The sequence below is a fragment of the Marmota flaviventris genome, chromosome 14 (assembly GCF_047511675.1).
Source record: "Marmota flaviventris isolate mMarFla1 chromosome 14, mMarFla1.hap1, whole genome shotgun sequence".
Classification (NCBI taxonomy): domain Eukaryota; kingdom Metazoa; phylum Chordata; class Mammalia; order Rodentia; family Sciuridae; genus Marmota; species Marmota flaviventris.
Window position 1 is genome coordinate 24,759,382 of NC_092511.1, and position 25,003 is coordinate 24,784,384.

The window sequence follows — 25,003 nt, forward strand, 5'->3', positions numbered from 1 at the left end:
ATAAATAAAAAGGGCAGGGAATATAGATCAGTGATAAAATGCCCTTGGGTTCAATTCCCAGTGCCAAAAAAAAAAAAAAAAAAGATGAAGAAGAATTGCAGAGTCCTATATGCACTTACAAAATGTTACTTTTCAAACCATTTCTTGAAGACTTTTTATTGCTTGGTTGGTTCTTTGAGCTTTATTTGGTTCTAGCAGTAGCAGCTTCTCTTCTTTGTGAGATAACATTATGAGTATGGACCAATTAGTGATGTTGTTCTATTAGTGAGCCAGTTGAAACCTTACTTTTCTAAATCACGATAGGGCACATGTGAAAACCAAAGATGGGTTTAAAATTCATATGGAGGGGGCTGGGGCTGTAGTTCAGTGGAAGAGCGCTTGCCTAGCATGTGTGAGGCACTGGTGTTCCATCCTCAGCACCACATAAAAATAAATAAATAAAGATATCAAAATAAGATTTAAAAAAAAAGCTATGAGGTGATGGATATGCTAATTAAGTTTAAAAAAATCCATTTGGAGGGATTTCAGGACCATGGTTACAAAATTATTTTTCTCCATAGGCTATTCATATTTTATTTTTTCCCCCAGACAACACCACCCCATGTTATTGGTCAGTTGGATAAACTTATCAGAGAGGTAAGATGGAATGATAAATAAAATCATTTTAATTTATGTTAGGAATTGAAAGGGTGGGTACATACAATATTTTATTGAAACCTACCTAAATCTTACTCTAGGAGAGTTTATGTTCTTTGTAGTAACAGAGTCAGAACATAGTAGCAAAAATGGAAAATAAATTGAGGAGTTGCTCAGTATGGAAGACAAATTCACTTTAAATAAGTGTGGAAGGTAATGATCTAAAGACCACCTGATTAATTTTATAAATGCTGTGATTTTTTTCTGACTCTGTATTCAAATCTAGAATTTTGTAAACACAGAGTCTACTTTTACCTGTTAATTACTTCACCTGACATCTTGATCTAGACTTTAGACTTTTTATTGTTATAAATTTCAGCCTGCTTCCTAATAAAGACATAAGATAGGTGAATTATCTTGGTACTATTCAAACTCCTGGTTGTTGGTATCACAAAGGTCACTTCTTCCAACATAGCTGTCCACATGTCTCAGCTTGTGAAATTGACACTGGATATGCCTTCTGTGCTACTGTACTTATAAGCCACACATTTTATGTCTGGCCTTGGAATTTCCTGACAGCCCACATTCAAATAATATTTTGTGTTGTACGGAGATTTGTTATAAGGAAATCCAGGGAAGGAATGATTGAGAAGATAAAAAAAAAAACTAATACACAACTGCTAAATATAAATATGTGCCATGTAGGTATAATTAAAAGAAGCATATGCTATTGAAGTGAGGGGAGAGTAAGACTTAGTAGTCATGATTTGACTCTAGAAGGATTGGGGCAGTACTATGCAATCAAGAATGTTTATCTTGCCGGGCGAGGTGGCGTACACCTGTAATCTCAGCGGCTCCGGAGGCTGAGGCAGAAGATCGTGAGTTCAAAGCCAGCCTCAGCAAAAGTGAGATGCTAAGCAACTCAATGAAACCCTGTCTTTAAATAAAATACAAAATTGGACTGGGGATGTGGCTCAGTGGTTGGGTGCCGCTGAGTTCAATCCCCTGTACCAAAAAAAAAGAATGGTGTCTTACTGGGTACAGTGGTGCATGCCTGTGATCCCAGTAACTTGGGAGGCTAAGCAGGAGGGTTGTGAGTTCAAAGCCAGCCTCAATAACTTAGTGAGGCCCTAAGCAGCTTAGTGAGAAAATTATATTCTCAAAATCAAATATAAAAAAGAGCTTGGAATATGGCTCAGTGGTTAAGTGTCCCTGGGTTCAATTCCTGGTGCAAAAAAAAAAAAAAGTGTCTTGGGTGGCCTAGTACTTCTCTTGGCTGAGTGTCCTTGTGCAGGGCTCACCATAATATTCTAAGCTTAAATTACGTCCATAATGCGACTGAAATGTGTTTCATATGTCAAATGCAGATAACTCTCATAACCTATTTCTGTTTTTGATTAGGTTTCTACCTTGGATGGAGTTTTAGAAGTCCGAAATGAACATTTTTGGACCCTAGGATTTGGCTCATTGGTATGTTTTCTACTTATTACTTAAAATAAAATTTAAAACATAGTTTTTAATTTCTAAAACTGAAAAAGGGTTTTTTTTTAGAATTTTTGTAGGGCTTTTGATTTCCATTTCAAATCAAATTTGGATTCAGTTACCTACCTGAGATTAATTAATTAATTAATTTTTTCAAACTACTGCTGATCTTAATACTGGACTGTCCAGAAAAGACAAGTCCATAGTCAGTGTTTCCTTAATATGAGAATGTTGCAAAAGTGAAAAAGACAATTATGTCTTTTTAACCATAGTTCTAATTCTGTAGATTTTGCTGAGCATGTTAAAGAGTTGCAGTAACACAACTTGCTTCAACATAAAAGTCCATACTTCCTTTTGTCTTTTTGAACCTGGGCTCAACCCCTCAATCACTGAGCTACATCTCCAGTCACCACCCTACCCGACCCTCAACGACTTTTTTTTTTTTTTGAGACAGGATCTCAATAAGTGGTTCAGGCTGGCCTTGAACTTGGAATCTACCTGTCTCAGCCTCCCAAGTAGCTGAGATAACAGCAGGCACCACTATGCCCAGCTAAAATTCCATATTTTCTAATCCAGTTTGGACCTCAATACCAGAGAAATTTTATTATGGCATGGTTTCATTCCTGTGTCAGGATGACAAGAAAAATACAAAAACATATCCTCCCCCTAAAATTTAAATCACCCTATTATGTAGAGAAAACTGCTGTTGAAATTTTGGTGTTTATAGTTAAACTGGTTCTCCTTAGAAAATGAGACCATTCTATTTTATAATTTGCCCTTTTCACTATTTTTTTGGTAGGATTTTTATTAAGGTATCTTTAAGGGGCTGGAGTTGTGGCTCAGCAGTAGAGCACTCGCCTCACACGTGCAAGGCCCCGGGTTCAATCCTCAGCACCATATAAAATAAATAAATAAATAAAATTAAGTTATTGTGTCCAACTACAAAAAAAAATTTTTTTTAAAGGTATCTTTAAAACCCTGAAACCTGGTTATTTACATCCACAAACTTTGTGCTGCCAGCCAATATTTAGGAGATTGGGATTTAGTATTGGAGCAAAACAGCTAAAATTCTTACCCAGGCTTTTCCTTATAATGTGGGGAGACAGTAGGAGGGGGTACAGATTTCCTTCAGCCTACTTATTATATCATAAAGTTTTCTATGTCATTAAATACTCTTCTACAGTATAATTTTTAAAAAAGCAAAGTGGATTTTATTTTTCTAACATGACATAAATTCCAGAAGTGGGCAGATCAGAGCTGGTCCAACAATTCAGATTATCAACCAAATTTGAAATCTTTAGTGTCAGATTTATGCACTCAGTGGAAAAATAGCTGCGTCACCTCTGCCTCTACCCACTCTTCCCCTCTCTAGTCATTTCAGATATCTAAAACTTATTCTCTGATAAACTCTTCAGAAAGGGCTAATGAGAGCAATATTTTTAAATGTTGAAAAGTTTGTAGACACTATACTTGAAAATCAGTTGGTTGGATATAAAATCACTAGTGCAGTTTGTTTTCTTGAGTTTCTTAAATACATTACCTCATCTATCTCTGGAATAAAGCACTGCTGGACAAATCCAAATGACAGTCTTATTGTTTTTCCTTGTATAGGTAACTATCTTTTTGCCTGGATGCCCCCCAGCTTTTTTTCTTTAAAGGGTCTAGGAGTATTGCTCAGTGGTAGAGCTTGTGCTTAACATGCCTAGGTTCCATCCTCAAAACTAAAATACATAGATAGATAGATAGATAGATAGATAGATAGATAGATAGATAGATAGATAGATAGATCGATCGATCAGTAGGTAGGAAGGTAGATAGATAGATAGATCGATCTTGGTATTGCTCATTCATCAGGTATAGTGTATCCTCTGATGAATGCTATTTCAAAAATAATTTTAAACAATATTTTCTTTAAGTATAGTTCTTAATATGTGTTCTGTTTTCTTGCTTTGGTTTCCTTCTTCCAGAATTCCTGTTCTATGCTTGTTGGGGCTTTGCCTTTCTTTCATATGTTATTTTCTCCAAAATCCTTATCATATTTTAATTTTTTTTCAATTTAAAAAATTTTTCTTCTTTTTGACTTTTTTTTCTTAAGGTATACTTACTTGTTTTTTCATTTCTTCTAGTATAATCTTCATTTCTGGAGTGATTTTGTTTTTCCTTGTATTTTAGTTGTCATCTCATTTCCACATTTTTGTAATTCTGATTCATGTTCTTGTTTCATGCCTTTTGACTTATTTTTAAAAAGCAGGTAATAGTTTTTACCTCATTTATAGTTATGTATTTTATATATACACACACACACATACACACTTCATTTTATTTATTTTTCATGTTGTGCTGAGGATTGAACCCAGTGCCTCACACATACTAGGCAAGCACTCTACCACTGAGTCGCAACCCTAGCCCTCATACTTATGTCTTTCTGATCATCTTTTATAATCTCTTTTACATTTTTTTCTTATAGTAATTTTATGTGATTTTTGACCTTGATTCTTTTCTGTTGTCCATTTTTATGGGAAATTAGCTTTCCTGTGTTTTATAATTAGGACTGGTTTAAAATAGTTCATATAAAATCATGGGTTTGAGCTCCCTTTTTTGATGATTTTTATAAAGTGAACGTTTTTGTTTTGTTGAGTTTTTTCCTCCTAACTATTCTACATCTGAATCTCCTTTATCCTTTGTCTCTGCTGGGCTACTCAATTGGATTCTCTTCCCAGTTGTTTCTACTTATTGTTGGGCTTTGTCCTAGAAGGGAGCTTTGCCTGGCTACTTGAGAGCTCGCGGGGCTCAGGCTCCTACAGCTCTTCAGACTATGGCAGAGCCAGTGAACTCACCCAGGATTGAGATGTGTGAAGCCTCTCCTGGTTTCAGCTACCTTTCTCAGATTGACTGTCCTAGATTTCTGTTAAGTGCCATTTAGCTGCTTCTGGGTTTTTAGATCAGTCAGGTGTCCTGTTAGTTCCTTTTGTTCCTCCTGCACAGATTCTGATGTCTTGCAGGTTTTACCGCTTATATTTGTAACTTCATAGGAGTACCAATGTTATTAAGTTTGGTAGTTTTTTTGGTTTTGCTTTTGTTTTCTTTTTAGTTGTAAATGGACACAAACACATTTATTTATTTATTTATTTGTTTGTTTTTTATGGTGCAGAGGATCAGACTCAGTGCCTCACACATGCTAGGCAATGCTTTTACTGCCAAGCCAACCACAGCCCTTAAATTTTTGTTTATTTTTTTAAACATTTTTTTTTAGTTGTGATGGACACAATATCTTATTTATTTATTTATTTATTTAGTGGCACCGAGGATCAAACCCAGTGCCTCATGCATGCAAGGCAAGCACTCAACCACTAAGCTACAACCCTAGCTCCCAGCCCTTAAGTTGTTTTGGTCGATGTTGTTCATAGATTTTCAGTTTTGTTGTCTTAGCTTTTCTATTTTTGCAAGGATATTTGGGGATTTCAAAAACCACTGCCATCTTCCAAGAATCCCAACATAATTTTTAGTAGTTGCAGTTTTACATTATATACATATGCCATATTTTATTATATCAATCCCCAAATGGACATTTAGATGGTTTTCTATTTTTTCCTAAACAGGATGGGATGAACATTTGGTGGAATGATCTTTACACATATCTGTTATTATTCCTTAAGATTAATTTTTAGAAGTGATTTTTGTAAGAAAATAATAACTTTTTTTGTGTTTTGGTGCAAAATGCCTTCTACCAACTTATATTCCTCCAGTTCTGCAGCTCATTTTTAACCATTCTTTTAATTATACTGACCATATTAATAAATAAGTAGACAAATGTTTCTTAAGCTGGATGGCTTATGAACACAAAGAATATAGTCATCTAAACTATTCAGAATTTTATTATCTAGAAACCATACCTACCTACATAGTCCCTCAGTAAGACCCCGGAAATTAACAGGCTTTTAAGCTGCCTAAAATGTATGTAACAAAAACCTTAGATTAACACATGTAACAAACTCATAGGAAACTGTTCAAGCTCATATCCTGGAATGGTTTTTCATTTGTTTTGATTACTTTGCATTCCATGTCAAACCACAAAATGATAGTGTCAAAGAAAAGAGAGAATTAAAGATGACTTGATTTATTTATTTAATATTTATTTTTTAGTTGTAGTTGTACACAATATCTTTATTTCACTTATTTATTTTATGTGGTATTGAGGATTGAACCCAGGGTCTCGCACATGTGAGGTGAGTGCTGTACTGCTGAGCCACAACCCCAGCCCAAAGATGACTTGATTTATATACATGGCCTGTCTTACCTAAAAGTAATTAACTACAAGTCATGTTAAAGGAATATAAGGGTTTTTTTTTATGTTATGATTGACAATAGCTTTTGTATTAGTATTCTATAATTAATGTTTCAAGTCATAGATTCACACACATTGTAATTAGATGCTCATTTATGTACAGTTTATGTTTTGTAATAACTTTAAAAATTACTTTAAAGCTTACTTTATCTACAAATCAACAAAGCATGTTTGCTGGACATTTTATTTAATTTTATTCATTACATATTTTTATTTGGCAAATAATAGCTATTAGAAAACTAAAAACTTGTAACTTGTAAGTCACAAAGAATAAAAATCCTTAATAAATTTGCCATATAGAGATAATTGCTTTTCTTGATATTTTTCTGTTTGTCTGTTTTAACCAAAATAGGATCATTGTTATACCTACATTTTATTATTTACTTGAAAAATATAATGCGTAATAAACACCTTTTCAGGTTAATAAATGTAATGCCTATGGCTCTCTATCCTTCTAGTATCTAGGATAGAAACCTTGAGATCATCTCAGATGAGTCCATCTCCTTCATCTATTAGTACCAGGTGGTATCAGGTCTTCTCACTTCTACCTCTGGAGTGTGACTAATCCATCTGTTCCTCTCTGATCCCACTATTTTTGTTGTAGCTCAGCTCTCCTCATTTCAAACCTAGACTGTTGCACTCATTTCCTACCTGGTTACCAGTCGTCCATACCTGCATTTTTTCCAAACTCAGATTATTTCACTTCTATTTGAATGCTATTAAATCAGAACTTCTTTATCATTTTTAGAGCCATGTATTAGCCTAACTTTTTAATGTATTACCTACATATCTTCCCCCCTCCTTCTCTTTTCTTCTTTTCTTTTTTAAAAATGTTTTATATTTGTAGATGGACAGAATGCCTTTATCTTATTTGTTTATTTTTATGTGATGCTAAGGATTGAACCCATTGCCTCACATGCTAAACAAGTGCTCTGCCACTGAGCTGCAGCCCCAGCCCCTTCTCTTTCTTCTTATCGTTCCTTCTTCTGCCCCTCAAAATGTTTGTACTTCTTTATATATTAGTATAAATTACAATATTGCTTATTCTTAATAGGTATGCCATGTATTTTAATTGCTCTTTCCTCAGCACCAAATTCCTTTCTCCACTTTTTGAAATTCCATTTAATCATCGGTCCTAGGTCAAATGCAGTCTTCTTTCGAAGTCTTCTCCAGTTGGAATTAATACTTACCTATTGTTCCCATCTACCATGTTTTCATATACTTTATTTTTTTCTGCCATGTGTTTTAACTTATACCTATCTTTGTCTTAACTGAATTTTTTATATTTTAAATAGTCAGAAATTATTTCTTCAACTTTTACATTAATAATTATCAGTAAGTAGTCTTCCAGAAATAGCAAGACATTATGCTTTCTCTTATTTTAAAGAATTTTCTAAGAACTGACCAAATCATAAGTAAATTGTTTATTTCTAATGGAATTTTCAGTAATATAATTCTAAGTGTTCTCTTATGATTTTGCCCCTTTTAGGCTGGATCAGTGCATGTAAGAATTCGACGAGATGCAAATGAACAAATGGTTCTTGCTCATGTCACCAACAGGCTGTATACTCTTGTATCTACTCTGACTGTTCAAATTTTCAAGGATGATTGGATCAGGCCAGCCTTACTGTCTGGGCCTGTTGCAGCCAGTGTCCTAAACTTTTCAGACCATCACATAATTCCAATGCCTCTTTTAAAGAGTACTGATGATTCGAACCCTGTCACATCAACTCCAGCTAAACATAGTAGTCCACCTCCAGAATTTTCGTTTAATACCCCTGGAAAAAATGTGAGCCCTGTTATTCTTCTAAACACACAAACAAGGCCCTATGGTTTGGGTCTTAATCATGGACACACACCCTATAGCAGTATGCTTAATCAAGGACTTGGAGTTCCAGGAATGGGAGCCACCCAAGGATTCAGGACTGGTTTTACAAATATACCAAGTAGATATGGAAATAACAATAGAATTGGACAACCAAGACCATGATGTACTCTAACTTATTTTTATGAAGAATATTGACTCCTAGGCTTCCAATATATTTAGTAATTCAACTTTGCATTGACTGTTCAATCATTTACACGAAATGTTAGAGAATAGTAGGCTTGTTCACATTTCATGAAACCTATAAACTATATTTTTGTAAAATGTTTTGTGGCAGTGAGATCCTTGTAAATGTTATAGTCTTTAAATAGACTTCCTTTAGAAAGCGTGTTTCTCTAAATTTGAATTTTGCTATCCTTGGTTTTGTAGCTGACTGCAATGTGATACGACCCTACTTTTATTAAGAGAGCCACTTCATGGAGTGGATCTGTCACTTTACTAAGAAGACAATATTTTCTTTAGTGAAATTTATAAACATGCTTCTTAAATAATATACATTTTAGGAAAGGACAAAAATGCCATTTGAAAAGTAAAAGGCTCTTTTATAGCTTTTCCAAACTTACTTGCTACATTTTTTCTTTGAGGTCTTCCTGAATTATATCTTATAAAGTAAGCAAAAATTTTTATCAGAAATTTTGGGATACGTTCTACTATGTAGCACAATTTAAATTTTTGAATCCAGAGTTTTCTTAAAAGTTTTTCTCATCATTTATAAGTTTTAACACATTTGTAAATAATCCATAGTGCCCAGTGTTTTAATTGGTTCAGTGAATATCAAACCTTTGGTGAAATGCAGTGAAAGAATCACAGGTTTCTATATTATATTTAATCAAATACTGACATAATATTTATCTCTAACAAATTTTAATTGGTTAACTTTTAAATTTCTCATTTTATTAACAAAATATGTCAAACATGTTACTCCAAATATTTGGAATTCCAGACATCATATGGAATTTGATATCTTTTCAAATTTGCCTAAGGAATTTGACTATATATTATATCATTTTGTAGAAGTATAATGGAACTTCGATTATAGAATACAGTATTGTCAAGTCTGCAGTGAGCAGTTTCTGGCTTTTTTTGTTTTACTTTGTTAAAGATAGTGAATTGTTAACTGTGATGAACAGTGTGAAAATCATATAGATTATATAATTTTTTTTGGTTATTTTCCAAATGCAGATTTTAAAGACTTTCCAATGTGGCCAGTATTTCTTTCAAAAAGTATAACAAGTAGCACTCACACATTACCTGCAAGGCTTCTTTTTGTTTTGTTTTATTATGTGTTCTATAATTGTGGTTTTGAAAAAGCATTTTGAGAATAGATTAAAGTTTTTCTGGAATCCGGAGCTGGAGATTTATAACTTTCCCAGATATCAACCAGCTATATAGACAAGAATTTTGTTTTAGTAGAATTTGCAACAATTTCTTCAGTCAACTTATTCTCTTTTAAGTAAGGACAACACTTCAAAATCCTTTCTTTACAGTGGAATCGCAGACATTCAAGAAACCATCTCTGTCAAGCAGAATTGTAGTCATTTGTGGTAATAAGTCAGCATGTTCTAAATACCTTTTGCTTAGTGAAGAGTGATTCATTGTCTTTGACATCTGCAACCCTGTTTGGCCACTTGACCCAATGAAGAAAAAGATCCCAGGCTACCTTGACTACTGGAGTAAATGAAAGCTTGTAAAATGTCATGAGGCAACCTTTTCCTGTCCTTTTTCGGATGTTCTCCAACTATTTCTACGCCTATTGGTCTCCTGTTACTGGGTGATTTTTCTTCCACTGACCTCATCTAACTGTGAATTGGGGTCATAACATGAAATCTGAAGTACTGCCATGTGCTGAGTGATAATTAAGAGGTATTTGCTGGGACTTGGGGATGTAGCTCGGTAGTTGAGTGCTTGCCTAGCATGCACAGGCCCTGGGTTCGATCCCTACCACTGCAAAACAAAAAGTATGTGCTACCACCCCATACATGTCTTCTCCATCCCCATGGGATTTTAAAAAGTGTTCGGTTACCAACCACAGCTCTGTGTGAGGTTCTAGGCGTGCTTCCTCAACACTCGTTCAGAGGCAACACCTGCACAGCTATCCCATCAAAGGTGCTTTAATACCTGTACTACTTGAGAAAGGACACTCAGTGACCTGTGGGTTGTGAAGGAACTGGCCCCTCTTGCTGAAAATCAGTAATGCCAAGTGTTGCAGGTGATGTTGGCCTGTGTGTTATTAGAAGTGACGTCTTAGTTGCCAAGCTCCAAGAAACATGACCAGCTCAGGCCTGTGTAGAGCAGCCTTACTGGTAAATCCTATCACAGAACCACTGGAAGCTAGACAAAGAAGGAAAAATCATTTCAGTGCTTGGCCCATGTTTGTAATCAAGCTCAATGGAGTGTGATTAACCCTGTTTTTAAAAATCAATGTATTATGGAAAACACTAGCTAGGAGGCAAGATGCTATGTCAATAGTTTGTAACTAGGGTCAAGTTAGTCATTTAACTTCTCTGAGCTTTCTTATTTGTAAAATTAGGGAGAGCAGTGAATTTGTTTATTTGTAAAATAACACCTCAAAAACTTTATGACTAAATCTGCAGAATATGTGCCCAATTACTAAACAAATTTTGTGCCCAGAATTTCTGTCTAGTGACTACCTCAACACACAGGCCAAGTGTTGCCTACACCAACACCCAAGCCATTAATTTGAGGTGCCATGAAAACGAAAGGTGAATCACAGGCTAATACCACTTACATTTTGTTTTTCAGATTTGCCTTGACTTAAATCTGTAGATTAGAAAGATTTTTCTTAGACTTTTTTCTTTGTGGGGGAGGTAGAAAAAAATTAGGGCAGGGTATTCTTTGCTTCTGTGGGGTACAAAAGAATGAGATACATTTTTCCTTTCTTAGTTTTTGAAATCACAGTTGGAATTACATACAATGAATATACCAGTTACTGGGAGAAGACCTAATTTCAAGCCTCTGATTTAGCTGCTTGTAAATTACCAGTTTTTGTTTGACTCAAAAACGCTGCTCTTTTTTGGGAGTCTGATCTGCTTCTAAATGAGAAAGTTACATTCCACGTTGTTTGATTTATATTGTTTGAATTAAAGAGCATATATGAAGTTTTAGATAATTTTGGTTTGTTTATTTAAGAGATATTTATCGATAATTTAAATATCATATTTGGCAAAATTTGTTGAGTTTCTTACATACCCAGCACTGTACTAAATAAATATGCACACAATATATCAATTTTTGTGACCCAGTATTCCTGGGGCTGAGAGTAACCCAAATATGAACAAGATTTCTTCAAGTTGCTGATAATACCAGTTGGAGGGATGAGACACAAAACTTACATGTTACAAATTAAATTCCCTTCCACTTCCTCATCGTCTTTGGCTCCTTTTGCAAGATTTTTAAACCATCAAGCTGAAAATAAAGGATCTAAAATGCTCATTGGCTTAGGGTACCCTTTATTTAAGCAATTACTAGTTTAAAAGCACCTTTAATAACACTGACATCATCATCATCAAATTGCCATCCAATAAGCCTAGCTTCTTGCAAAAAAGTTAACTTGGATAACACATGGCTAAGTTTTCTGACTAATGCTGCATCTGGTAAAAATCCTTCAGTACTGAAGTCAAAAAATACTAATTGCTTAAGATTCTCAAATACACTCATGAAGGCAAGCCATCCATCACTGCTCACACAATTTCCTGCCAAATCCAACTGCTGGAAGTTTTTCAGAGTCGTCTTTTCAAAAAAAGCACCTGGGTAAAGAAATAAATATGTTAATTGAAAGAAACCTGATTTTTAAAAAGATATATGTGTGTATATATATATTTTTTTCTGTATACACAAAAATACATATAAGTTTTCCATTTTGAAGTGACTATGATTGTACCAGGGTTGTTATGGTTTGGATCTGGAACATCCCCCAAAGCACGTGTTAGGCAATGCAGCAGTGTTCAGAGTTGAGAAGATTGGATTGTGAGGGCTCTGACCTCACTGATGGATCAGTTCGTCTGATGAACTAATAATCTGAATGGACTACTGGGAGGGCAGGTGGAGCATGGCTGGCAGATGAAGGTCACTGGGGTATGATCTTGGGGATACCCCAAGGTATCTGTCCCTGTTGCGCTCTACTTCCCAGCTGCGCTGAGCTGCGTAACTTTTCTCGGCCACACCCTTCTGCCATGATGTTCTGTCTCACCTCAGGCTGGGAGCAATGGAGTAAGCTGACCATGCACCTCTGAAACAAGAGCCAAAATAAACTTCCTCCTCTAAGTTGTTCTTGATGTGTATTTTGGTCACAAGGACAAAAAGGTAACTAACACAGCTGTGCTTCAGAAAAAAATTAGAATTCTATAGATAGATTGTGAATATATCCCATTATATCTACAAATTTTATCTTTCCTAAAGTGTAAATGAGAATTTTTAAGTAGTAAACAAATATAAATGAATCATATATTTTTCCCTTTTCCTGACTTTTCCAGGAAATGGAACTTGGCTTATATTTTGAAGTTTGAGATTCTATTAAATATTCAGGACTTAATTTTGACACCGGAGTCAGTTAGGCAATAGTAGGTCATTTTTTCTTTGGTGAAGTAAACATCTAACTATTGTTATCTTTGGGCATGCAGTGTTCCTAATTGTAAATCTGAGTAATCATGAGCTTCCTTCATCATCTAAAGATGGGTGCTTTTATTGGTTTTTTACCTTCTCTGGCCTCTTCAGGAAATTCCTCCATTCCTTGCATAATAGGGCACCGGAAAGTACTTCCTATACTAGGAAGGAAGAAATCTTGTCCTGCTAATACATAGAGATCAGCAGGCTTTTTTAGTGTTTATGCTTTATTCCTATATTACCAGTTTAAATGCTGTCTTTCAGGTCATATTCCACCATGCAAATTGACCAACATAAAAAAACATCAGGAGTTCATAGAAACCCTTTATGAATTGTGTGCCTTAGGTCGTGTACAGTGTTACCCCTACGTCTTTCATGTCCTTTTCTGGGAGACTAAGTTCCTTCTGATGTGTAGGTTGGAAAGTCTGGCACACTGAACAAGGAAGCTCTATTCTTTGTTATGTTTATAGTCTGGACTATCAACACAAATTGCAGAAGATTTGTATGCTTGGTCTGTCAATCCACATTACTCTGCTTGTTCCAGCCTATCTTAGTTCTGTACCTCATCCTGCTTTGAGCACAGAGGTTATGTATTAAACTTACATTGCTTGAGAGGATGCATGTTATTAGATAACATTACAATCTTACAAAAATGAGTGTGCAAGGTTCAGTTTGGATTACAAATAGGAAAGGTATTTCCTGGAAAAGGATTTTTAAAACTCCCTTGCCAGGGCTGGAGTAGTGGCCCAGTGGTAGAGCACTTGCCTGGCATGGATGAGGCCCTGGGTTCAAACCTCAGCACTGCATATAAATAAAAGATCCATGGACAATTAAAAACAAAATTTAAGTCTCTTTCTATTGTCTTGGTGCCAAAGACCACTATTTCCCACAGACATATGACAAAGGAGGGTCACGGTGTTGCATAGAATCCCAATCACTTCAGAAGCTGAGGCAGGAAGGGTAGAAGTTCGGAGCCAACTTCAGCAACTTAGCAAGTTCCTGTCTAAAAATTTAAAAAAAAAAATAGAAAGGGCTGAGGATGTAGCTCAGTGGTAGAGCACCTCTGGTTTCTAACCCCAGTATGAAGAAAAAAAAAGGAAACCAAAGAGTTCAGTTAGAGAAGGAAGTGTTCAGTGATATACAGCTTATGTTAAGGTTAACAAAGACAAAGCTCTGTGCCACCAATAAGGAGAGCTTTAGGACAGGAATGGTCATTCTTGTCTGACCAGTTTATGTGAGCTGAGGTCAAGCTACGTATGTACTCTAACCCACTTTATGTACAGAAATTGACCAGACCCTTGGTGAGGAGGTCTAAGAATGTGGAGTCAGATGTCACTGTGTGGCCTTGTGTAATGTGCTTAATACAAATATAATATGTACTGTAAAGTGCTCACTCTAGACTGTCCTCAGTGTCAGCCAGTACTTTCATTACCTTCACAAGACTTTGAGTTCTGAAAGCTCTTCAGGTTCTTCTTTAAATATACCTGAAGTGAATGATCCCTGCCTGACTACCGACACCAGACGCAAAAAAGGACAGAACCAGGTAAGGGTATTTGCCACTGAAACCATCCTTGGCCCTTCCTTCTCTGCTTTTATTTCCTTGAAAAGTGAGACAGACAGACAGACTACTAGTTGTTCTCCAAAACTCTCTCTCTCTCTCTCTCTCTCTCTCTCTCTCTTTAATACCAGAAATTGAACTCAGGGCACTTGACTACTGAGCCACATCCCCAGCCCTATTTTATATTCTATTTAGAGACAGGGTCTCACTAAGTTGCTTAGTGCCTTGCCCTTGCTGAGACTGGCTTTGAACTCTCAATCCTTTCTCAGCCTCCCAAGCCACTGGGATTACAGGCATGAGCCACCACACCCAGTGCAAAACTGTGTCCTTTTTCCATAGTTGCAGAGTTTTATCTGGGTATGTGGCCATTCATATTCCAACCTCTATTTCTACTAATGGGCTAAGTTTTTGTAAAGAAATATAAGTGATGTGTGCATCTATCATGTCACTCTGGAAAAAGATGCCCTCTGCTGCCACTTTTTCCCTCTTCCACTATGTGGAAATGCTAACATGCCAACGGCCCAGCTATGATCATGAAGTCAAAGAAAAAATATCTAAGGAATGAAAGAATTTAAAAAAAAAAATTGGTTTCTGGGGTCTAAATCGGATTCATAGAGCAAAGACACACCACCTGCCTGGACTGCTCATTTCTGGACTGTCACAGGGCTGTCAGTGTCAGCCACGGTATAGTCAAGCCTCTGCTTTCTCAGTTCAGCCTGTGCCCAACCTGACTAGTACATAGGTCCTCACAATCTCCTCCTTCCTCTGCCCTTTAGGGGCACCTCTTTATTCTTTGCAGGGTGGCTGTCTCCCTGCTCTCACATATGTCTACGTCCTTTCTGCCCTGGCCTCCTTTCTCCATGTTCCTCCCAGCATGGTTGAGCTCAAGGTGTTCGTTGCCAGTTCCTGTGTCTATTAAGGCTCCACCCCCAAGGACCAGCTTCTGTTCCCCTCAAGTAGCAGAGCAGATTTCACCATGTGAAGGGAACTTAAAGAACTTAAAGCCAGCCAGGCACAGTGAAGCATGCCTGTAATCCCAGTGGCTGAGACAGGAGGATTGCAAGTTCAAAGACAGCCTCAGCAAAAGCGAGGTGCTAAGCAACTCAGTGAGACCCTGTCTCTAAATAAAATATAAAATAGATCTGGGCATGTGGCTTAGTGCTCAAGTATCCCTGAGTTCAATCCCCTGTACCCACCCCAATAAAGGAACTTAAAGCCCATTCCAACCTTGGGTAATTACTAGAATGTCTGCAAGCATAGGAACCAAGAACAAGTGACAGTTTTCATAATCCAGGGGCATGCCTCTTGCTCACTGAATTTGCAGTGCTTTTGCCATCACAAGGAGCAAATTAGATCTGAGAGAATCAGAATCACGATATTCAGAGCTATCAACTGTACGTGGGCTGTGGAGATGGCAAATGGCGCTACTAAATTTACAGGCAAAATCTCCAATGCTCTGGGTAGATTTGTGAAGGTCCCTGTGTCCTAACGATAACTAATATTACCCTGTAGTTAACCTGAGCCAGCACCTGAGCTCTCCACTCGCTGTTTATTCATTCTGCAAACACATTGCAGTGCCTGTTATGAATCACAGATTGCGCTGGGTTCTGGGGAGATGTGAAAAAGACAGACGTGGTCCCTGGCTCCCTGGGTTTACAACACAGTGTGAAGACATGCTGGAAAAGGATCAGGTGGCTGATGGGTGCTGTGATAGGTGGAGTGTCCTGAGAGCACACATGAGTCTACTTTGTTCCCAGAACATCAGCAATGGGACCTGTATGCTCCAGGAGAAAGATTCGAGGATTCTTCTCAGGAGCAACTGATCTACTTCCAAGTACAGAGAACCCCCTAGTGAGGCTGTTAGCAGTACAGCCAAAGAGCTGCCCCTCACTCACACTCAGAGCTTCCTACCAACTTGTGCCTCATTCTAAAATCGAAATAGAATATACAGGATTAGCAAACATAAGAGAATGGACTCCAAAAAAGATGCACAGGACCCTGGGTTCAATCCCCAAGGCTACAAAATTTTTTTAAAAATAATAAACAGAGGGACTCCCAAAGAAACAAGTTGTCTTAGCACAACCATGTTGTAAGGCTATAATACAATACCACAGATTGGGTAGCTTATAATGAACAGAAATGTATTAATTCATGGCTCTAGGGGCAGAGACCTACAAGACCAAGGTATTAGTTTCTGGCAAGGGCCTTTTTGAGGTGTCACCTCATGGAAGAAGGGCAAAGAGAGGGAGAGAGTAAGCAAGAGCTCAAATTTCCAGCCTCAAGCAGTTTTATAATCAGCATGAGTCCATTCCTGAGGATGGGGCACTCATGATTGAAATGCTTCCCCATCAGGGCCTCAACTCCCAACACTGTTGCTCTGAGGATTAAATTTCCAACACATGATTTTTAGGGGAACATTCAAACCACAGGCAACACAGAATATAGGAAAAAACAAACTTCAAAACTTATTTTTTTAGAGACCCTAAAAAAGTTACAGTACACACACTAACAAAAATAAGCTGCTTCCCCTCCCCCTGATACTGGGGCTTGAACTCAGGGACACTCTAACTGAGCTACATCCCCAGCCCTTTTTAGTTTTTATTTTGAGACAGGGTCTCATTAATTTGCCCAAGCTGGCCTCAAACTTGCAATCTTCCTGTCTCAGCCTCCTAAGTAGCTGGGATCATAGGCTTGTGCCATCATATCCAGATTTTTGAAGAACAAGAAAGAGACTTTGGAAAATAAGAATATTTATTGAATGTGGGGGAATGATTGGACCCAGATTTGCCCAAGAGCTGTCGAACATGAGTCAGGTGTGTGACAGCTCTCTTTTTGAGAACAGGCTGAGGAATAAAGCTCAGCCTCAGACATTTAAACAGAAAGATCCCGTTAACAAAGGGTTTTGATAAAGCAGGTGAAATAAATCCCTGAGCTAGCAGTGATTTTTTTGCTGGTAGTTCTAAATTGCTGATGAGCTACCAGCAAAATTTTGAGGAAGAAGAGCAGAGAGCCTAGGACCAAGCTCTTGAAAAGTAGGAGCATTTAGTGCCTGGGGAGAGGAAATGCTGTTGAAAAGGACGAAGTAGGAGCCAAGGTGGCATGAAGTCAAGAGTAGGTTAAACGTTTTTGAAAAGCATCCTTTGAATTAAGTCACATTGATGTGTGTTAAGAGTCAGATGGAATGAGTAGGAAGTAGCAGATGATCAGGAAGTGGAGATACACTGGCGGTACCTAAATTCTCAAAGAGCTTTTCATCTTGCAGAAGAGAGAATGATAACCATGGGAAGTAGATAGGACTCAGGGAATTTTACTTAAAATGGGAGAGGTCTGAGCAACTTTAAAAACTGATAGGATGGCTGGGCCTGGTGGTGCACACCTGTTATCCCAGCTGCTCAGGAGGCTGAGGCAGGAGGATCCTGAAATCCAAGCCAGCCTCAGCCTTTAGTGAGGACCTCAGCAACTTAGTGAGACCCTGTCTCTAAATTAAAAACAAAAAAGCCTGGGGATGTGGCTCAGTGGTTAAGCATACTTTTTGGAGAGACTGTTGAATACAGAAGCACAGTAAGTTTGCCAGAATGTTCAGAAATGTTTTTCTCTTTGTTGGCGTCAGGTGTGCAGAGCCGGACGGCTCTCTAACTCACCCATCACCCATTCCCTCTCTCATGCATCTCTTGCTCAATCTGAGATCAAGAACGCAAACCAAACTTGGCATCTGCCTCCTTCCTGACCAAAGGACGCTCTGTTCTGGTTTGGAATTTGTCATTCCTTTGTATTTTGACTTGGTCTACGGACCCAAATATTATTCCCTTCAAAACATCCTCACAGAAATAATGTTTTACCAGGTATCTGGGTGTCCTTTAGCCTGTTCAGATTGACACACAATTCAATCAACAAAATAAATAGGTCTCAGCCAGGCATGGTGGCATATGCCTATAATTCCAGTGGTTTGGGAGGCTGAGGCAGGAGGATCCTGAGTTCAAAGCCAGCCTCAGCAAAAGCAAGGCACTAAGCAACTCAGTGAGACCCTGTCTCTAAGTAAAATACAAAAAATAGGGCTGGGAATGTAGCTCAGTGATCAAGTGCCCCTGAGTTCAATCCCCAGTAACCTACCCCCCCCCAAAAAAAATAAATAAAATAAATAGGTCTCCATTTCAATTAGTGAAATCATGATACTATTTTTTCTTGATCAGTTTTGCTTTGGTTTATTTTGTTACTCTTTTTAAAGAATTGACTTTAAATATTGTGAATCTTTTCTATTGTATTTTTTCTGTTTCATGGATTTATACTCATATTTATTGTCTTGGGGTTTACTCTACTCTTTTTCTGACTTCTTAAAGGAGAAGCTTACTACTTTTCAGTTTGTTTTGTTTTGTTGACAGTACTGGGGATTGAAGCCAGAGTCTGGCACATGCTAGGCAAGCATTCTGTCACTGAGCCACATCCCAAACCTTTTTTGAAAATTTTATTTTCTTACCGTTTCTCTAAATCGCCAAAGTTGGCCTTGAAATTGCAATTCTCCTGCCTCAGGCTTCCAAGTTGATGGGATAACAGGCACGCGCCACTGTACATGGCTCCTAATTTTTTTTTTGGGGGGGGGGAGGTGGAGGTGGGGAGAGTGGTATTGGGGATTGAAGCCAGGAGTGCTTTACCACTGAGCTACATCCCCATTCCTTTTTACTTGTTATTTTAAGACAGGATCACACCGAGTTACTTAGGGCCTTGCTAAACTGCAGAAACTGGCTTTGAACTTGCAATCCTTCTACCTTAGCTTCCTCAGACACTGGGATCACAGGTGTGCAACACCATGTCCAGCTCTTATTTTAACGTAAGTATCTAAACCCACAAGAATTTCCTTCGGTTCCTGTTTTTGCTGTATGCCACAGGGTTGGCATATAGTGTTTCCTTACCATTTTGTTTTAAACATTTTTGTTGAAGTTTGCCAGTACAAACTTGTAAATTATCTATCTGCCAAATTGTGGGACTTTTTTTTCTCTCCAGCAGCTTACATGTAGGTACAGAAAAAGGATAAATTAAGGACTACTCAGGACTGGAGTTTTGCCAGGAAAGTACACCCCATCCCTTGTATTTCATTTCATATCTCCTATCTCCTATCTCACTTTCTCCTTGCGTCTCATGAGATAGTCTTTTTTTAATTAGAGACTCTCTCATTACCTCTTCATTTGATTATTGATCTAACACACGTATCCTTCTCTAATTGTCATTGCTACCTTGACTTTTGATACTGAGCCATGAGTTCCATCTGTTGGTTCAAGAGTGTTTGCAAGGATGGGTGCGGACTCTAGGTGGTGAGGAAAGTCAACATAGAAGGGTGCTGAGAGAAAGCAGCGAGGTCGAGAGACTGGAAGACCCAAGGAAGTAAGGAACTGGTGATCAGGAGGCACTGAGCAAGTACAATGGAAAGGAAGGAGATTACTGTTTAAGAATGGAATATATGGTCCGGGGACATAGCTCAGATGGTAGAGTGCTTGCTTCACATACACAAGGCCCTGGGTTCAATCCCCAACACTTCAAAAAAAAAAAAAAAGTGGAATATCTGAAGTTAATATCTTGGAGATAGAACAACTTTAAGTGTGAATTAAATGAATTATTATAATCTGGTCAGTCATGATCATCGAGCTGGATGAAGGAGAGTGGATGGGAAAGAAGGTCCAGGGTGCGGCTTCATTTGAGAAGGGAGGCCTGGTAGGGGAATGAGAGGAGCCAGGGCAAGGGTTCTGAAAGAACATGCTAAAGTCTTCGGTGAATAAGAAGAGGTGGCAAAAATTTCGTAGCAATAAAATGGGACAGAATGTGTCCCAGCCAATGGCTGAAACCTGGTGGAAGCAGGAATATTTAATGAGGTTAGAAAAGGAGTGGACTAAAGAAGTATGCAGATTTCTTAGAAAATTGGGAATGGCACCACCATTTGACCCAGGAATTCCTCTCCTCTGTCTATACCCAAAGAACTTAAAAACAGCATACTACAGAGACACAGCCACATCGATGTTTATAGCAGCACAATTCACAATAACTAAACTGTGGAACCAACCTAGAGGCCCTTCAATAGATGAATGGATAAAAAAAAATGTGGTATATATACACAATGGAATATTACTCAGCAATAAAAGAGAATAAAATCATGGCATTTGCAGGTAAATGGATGGAGTTAGAGAAGATAATGCTAAGTGAAGTTAGTCAATCCCCAAAAAACAAAATGCTGAATGTTTTCTGTGGTATAAGGAGGCTGATTCATAGTGGGTTAGGGAGAGGGGCATCTAGATGGCATCTAGATGGACTCTAGATTGGGCAGAGGAGTAGGAGGGAAAGGGAGGGGCAGAGGGTGAGAAATAATGGTGGAATGTGATGGATATTATTAGCCAAAATACATGTATGAAGACATGAATTGGTATGAATATACTTTATATGCAACCAGAGATATGAAAAAATTGTGCTCTATATGTGTAATAAGAATTGTAATACATTCCATTGTTATATATAAATTTAAAACTTAATTTTAAAAAAAGAAAAAAAAAAGGAGTGGACTAGAAGAGCAGTTGAGAACCAAGGAAAACCTAATTTGCCTTTTGGACTTCAAGAGGCTTGAAAATCAGAATGAGCTGGGCACCATGGCAATTGCCTGTAATCCAGCGACTCAGGAGGCCAAGACAGGAGGATCACAAGTTCAAGACCAGCCTCAGCAACTTAGCTAGGCCCTCAGAAACTTAGTGAAACCCTGTCTCAAAAAAAAAAAAAAAAAAAAGGCTGAGGATGGAGCTCAGGGGTAAAGCGCCCCTGGGTTAGATCCCCAGTACCAAAAAAAGAAAGAAAGGAGAGTACAAAGTGACTATTTATGAGGCCTGCAGGGAGGGCCAGGTTTCAGTTGGGACCAGGGAGTGTCTAACACCTTTGATAAGAAGGTTCTTTTTTCAAAATAACCACTGTTTTCAATTCATCTCAGCCATCCTGTTTCTCATTATGCACCACCTCCCTCCTCCTCTTACAGAGCCTGTATTTCATTAGCCTGCCCATCGCCTATAACTGACCTGCATTCATTACCCCATCGGAGGGCACATCGTGCCTCATCCATCATGCATAGCATCTCTAAATGGGGATAGGCATCCCCAAGCCAGGTCTGATCCAGGACAGGTGTTATAGACCAGAGGCAGGAAACTTAATTAAGATTAAGGCTTTCCATTTGAACAGTCAGTTGGCTGGATATTGTAAAGACATCGTGAAATCATACAAATATGTTTTAGATTTAGAGATGATTTTATATGAAGGAAAACAGCATTTACTATAGTAAAGTTCAAGGCCCTAACCCACAAATACCTGAGCTTATTCTCAGGGCAAACTGCAGAACTCTTGTAGGCTTGTTTGTTCATTCACAAAGTATGTATTTATTGAGCATCCACTAGGGGTTATACACTCAAAACCAAGTCCAACGGCATGGCCTGTTCTCAAAGAGTTCACAGCTTACTGGGGAGCTCAACGTATGAACACATTATCTAAACACATTCTTTATTTACATAGTAGGTGCTATAAAAAAGCACTGTTTTCTGTGTGGAATAAAGAAACCATTATTTTTGTGTGTGGGGTGAGGGGTACCAGAGATTGAACTCAGGGGCACTCAACCACTGAGCCACATCCCCAGCCCTATTTTGTATTTTACTTACAGACAGCATCTCACTGCCTCACTTTTTTTTTAAATGTTTTTTTTAGTTATAGATGAACATACAGTATGGTGTGGTACTGAGGTTTGAACCCAGTGCCTCACACATGGGAGGCAAGTGCTTTACCATTGAGCTACAGCCCCAGCCCAGCAGCAGTCTCACTTTTGCTGAGTCTGGCTTTGAATTTGCTATCCTCCTGTCTCAGCTTCCAGAGCTGCTGGGATTACAGGTGTGCACCACAGCGCCCAGCCAAGAAACCATTATTTTTAAAGCCAGTGTTGGATACAGGTACATTGGAAAATTGACGCTTCTACTAAACATAAAACATGTTTACCAACAATCAAAACATATTCACAGCATCTGTTTTATTCTCTTTCTTTCTTTTTTTTTTTTTGGTGGTACGTGGACATCAAACCCAAGACCTCACACACACTAAGCAAACACTCTACCACTAAGCCACATCCTCATAGAATCCCTTTTCATCTAGAATTACTCAACAGCAGAATGGGAAAATCAGTTGTGGTATAGTCACATAGAAGTTTTTGTTTGTTTGTTTTAAATTTTTTGATTGTCAATAGACCTGTTTTTAAAAAACTCATTTTTATGTGGTGCTGGGGATCGAACCCAGTGCCTCACACATGCTAGGCAAGTGCTCAACCACTAAGCTACAACTCCAGCCCCACACAGAAGATTTTATTGTAATGAGGATGAACTGCAGCTACACATAGTCACATCTCACACACATAGGAAGCAGACACAAAAGAATATATATACTGTATCATTCCGTGTATATAAGTGTAAAAACAGCCCATACTAATCTATAGAATGATGATTGCCATTCAGGAAGAGGAAGCTATGGAGCTGATCATCTTCCATCTTTTGATCTGGGTGCTGGTGTATATTCACCTTTTGAAAATTCATTTTACTATGTACTTTCATGCACTTTTCTGTGAGTATATTATGCTTCATTAAAAAAGGAAAAAACATAGGATTTGAGGGTGGCTCAGTGGTAGGACACTTGCCTAGCATGCTTGAGGCCCTGAGTTCCATCATCAGCAACACACACACACATTGACACACACACACACTGACACACACTCACACACACTCACACAGAGTACAAAACAAAATGAACCCTATCTCTGGCTTCTCCTACTGGAAGAAACCATGATTCATAAAGTGGGAAATAAATCTGTTGTCCCTGATGTTTATAGAGCCCAGCAGTAGAAGAATGGAATGAAAGGAATTCTTTTTAGAATTGCTAGAGGATTGGAAGAGATGAAGATAGAAAGAGGACAAGGCCATCGACCAGCAGCTGGAGCCTGAGTTGGCAGAAATAATCAGGCATCTTTTTGAGAGTGGAGAAGGGCCAATATTAAATGTGAGTAACTGGCTATTTAGAGCTATCCTATCACGCCACCCACAAGCATTCAGTAAATCTGCTACCCCCATGAGTATATTAGGGACTCTTATAGAATAAAGCACAAGTGGCTGTTCTCCCCATCTGGGTCACTTGGAGAAGAGGGAGGGGAACCGCTGCAGGAAGCAAGACGACCTAGATTGAGAGACACACAGGAGCAGAAACAGAGCCTGAAGTGACCACTGGAAACAGAAGCCCTGGGTCTAGGCTGGCATCTTGGGCACGGATGGATTAGGGAAGTATTTGTTTTGGTTTGTTTTTCTTTTTCTCCAAGCTGCAAGGTATTCCCTCCTTTAGAAAAGCATTAGAAAAATTTTATGGGTTGCAATTGGTCTTTTAAAAAGGAAAATAAGATAGAAAAAGAAAATAACTGTATCACATAGCAAAACACTTTTTGTAAAAATGATTATGTATATGCACACATGTTTTAGATCATGAGATAAAATGTGGTCACAGTCAAAAAGCCTGAAACATCTAGGATTCACAAAAGGGTGCAGAAGAGGAAAAAATATTTAACCATGGAGGAGATATGTAAGTTGGGTTAAAGAGAATATAGGTGAGGGACATCCATGAAGAAAAAGATGACTTGGGGAGTGCTGAGAGGACCCCAGGTGAAGCTTCATGCAGGTAGGGGATGTGGCAGAAGGTAAAGGCAGAGTGCAGGGTGGGTGAGGCTCCATCGTGGAAGGCCTCACGCTTCAAAGCTGAGCATGCTAGACTGTATTTTGCAAACAGAGAAAGCTTTTTGATTTTTAAAGAATACTAACTGTAGTATCTGTTGCCCTGGAAGTCCACAGAGGATAATGATAACAGTACCATTTATTGAGCATCTTCTGACTTTACATGCAGCAGCTCAACTACTGATTAACACATCATTGCTAATAGGGTAGGTATTATAACTGTCCTCTATTGGTAGATAAGCAAACTGGGGCTCAGAGGATTTAATCTGTTGCAGGTCACATATCCAACAAGTGGAAGGGGTGGCCAGGTGTATCTGATCCAAAATCAATGCAGCTAACCTCTTCACCAACCTAGAGCCTTAGGAGGGGCTAGACAGAGCAGTCCCAGCACCTGACTAGACCAAAGGTTGGGGACACTTGGCTCTCACTTTTCAGCATTTGGCAGACAGCAGCCTACACCTCTGGGAGATAAAGGAAATGGCTAGAGGAGAACAGTGTCAGCTCCGGCTCTCTCCTCCTCTTTTTTTTCAACTCTTCCTCTATCTCAACACTTTTTTTTGGGGGGGGGGGGTGGGGGTACTAGGGATTAAACTTAGGGGCACTTAATCACTGAGCCACATCCCCAGCCCCTTTTGATGTTTTTATTTTGAGACATAGTCTCATTAAGTTGCTTAGGGTCTCATTAAGTTGCTGAGGCTGGCTCT

The 25,003-nt window shown here is 38.3% G+C and overlaps 2 protein-coding genes across 9 annotated transcripts in view; one reads left to right on the forward strand and one right to left on the reverse strand.

The window, feature by feature from the left end:
- Slc30a6 (solute carrier family 30 member 6) overlaps positions 1 to 9,410 on the forward strand; it is a 43,952-nt gene extending 34,542 nt beyond the window's left edge. For 4 of the 5 annotated variants that reach the window (XM_027933351.3, XM_071601467.1, XM_027933352.3 and 1 more), the window contains 3 exons: positions 589 to 636; positions 2,038 to 2,106; positions 7,953 to 9,410. In XM_027933351.3, coding sequence (XP_027789152.2) covers positions 589 to 636; positions 2,038 to 2,106; positions 7,953 to 8,453 — 618 coding nt within the window. In that variant the 3' untranslated portion in view covers positions 8,454 to 9,410. The remainder of the gene's footprint in view (positions 1 to 588; positions 637 to 2,037; positions 2,107 to 7,952) is intronic. The other variant, XM_071601466.1, reaches the window with a different exon arrangement.
- Positions 9,411 to 11,801: 2,391 nt separating this feature from the next.
- The window catches only part of Nlrc4 (NLR family CARD domain containing 4), a 39,772-nt gene continuing 26,570 nt past the window's right edge, over positions 11,802 to 25,003 (reverse strand). For all 4 annotated transcript variants that reach the window (XM_027933348.2, XM_027933349.2, XM_027933346.2 and 1 more), the window contains one exon: positions 11,802 to 12,115. In XM_027933348.2, coding sequence (XP_027789149.2) covers positions 11,823 to 12,115 — 293 coding nt within the window. In that variant the 3' untranslated portion in view covers positions 11,802 to 11,822. The remainder of the gene's footprint in view (positions 12,116 to 25,003) is intronic.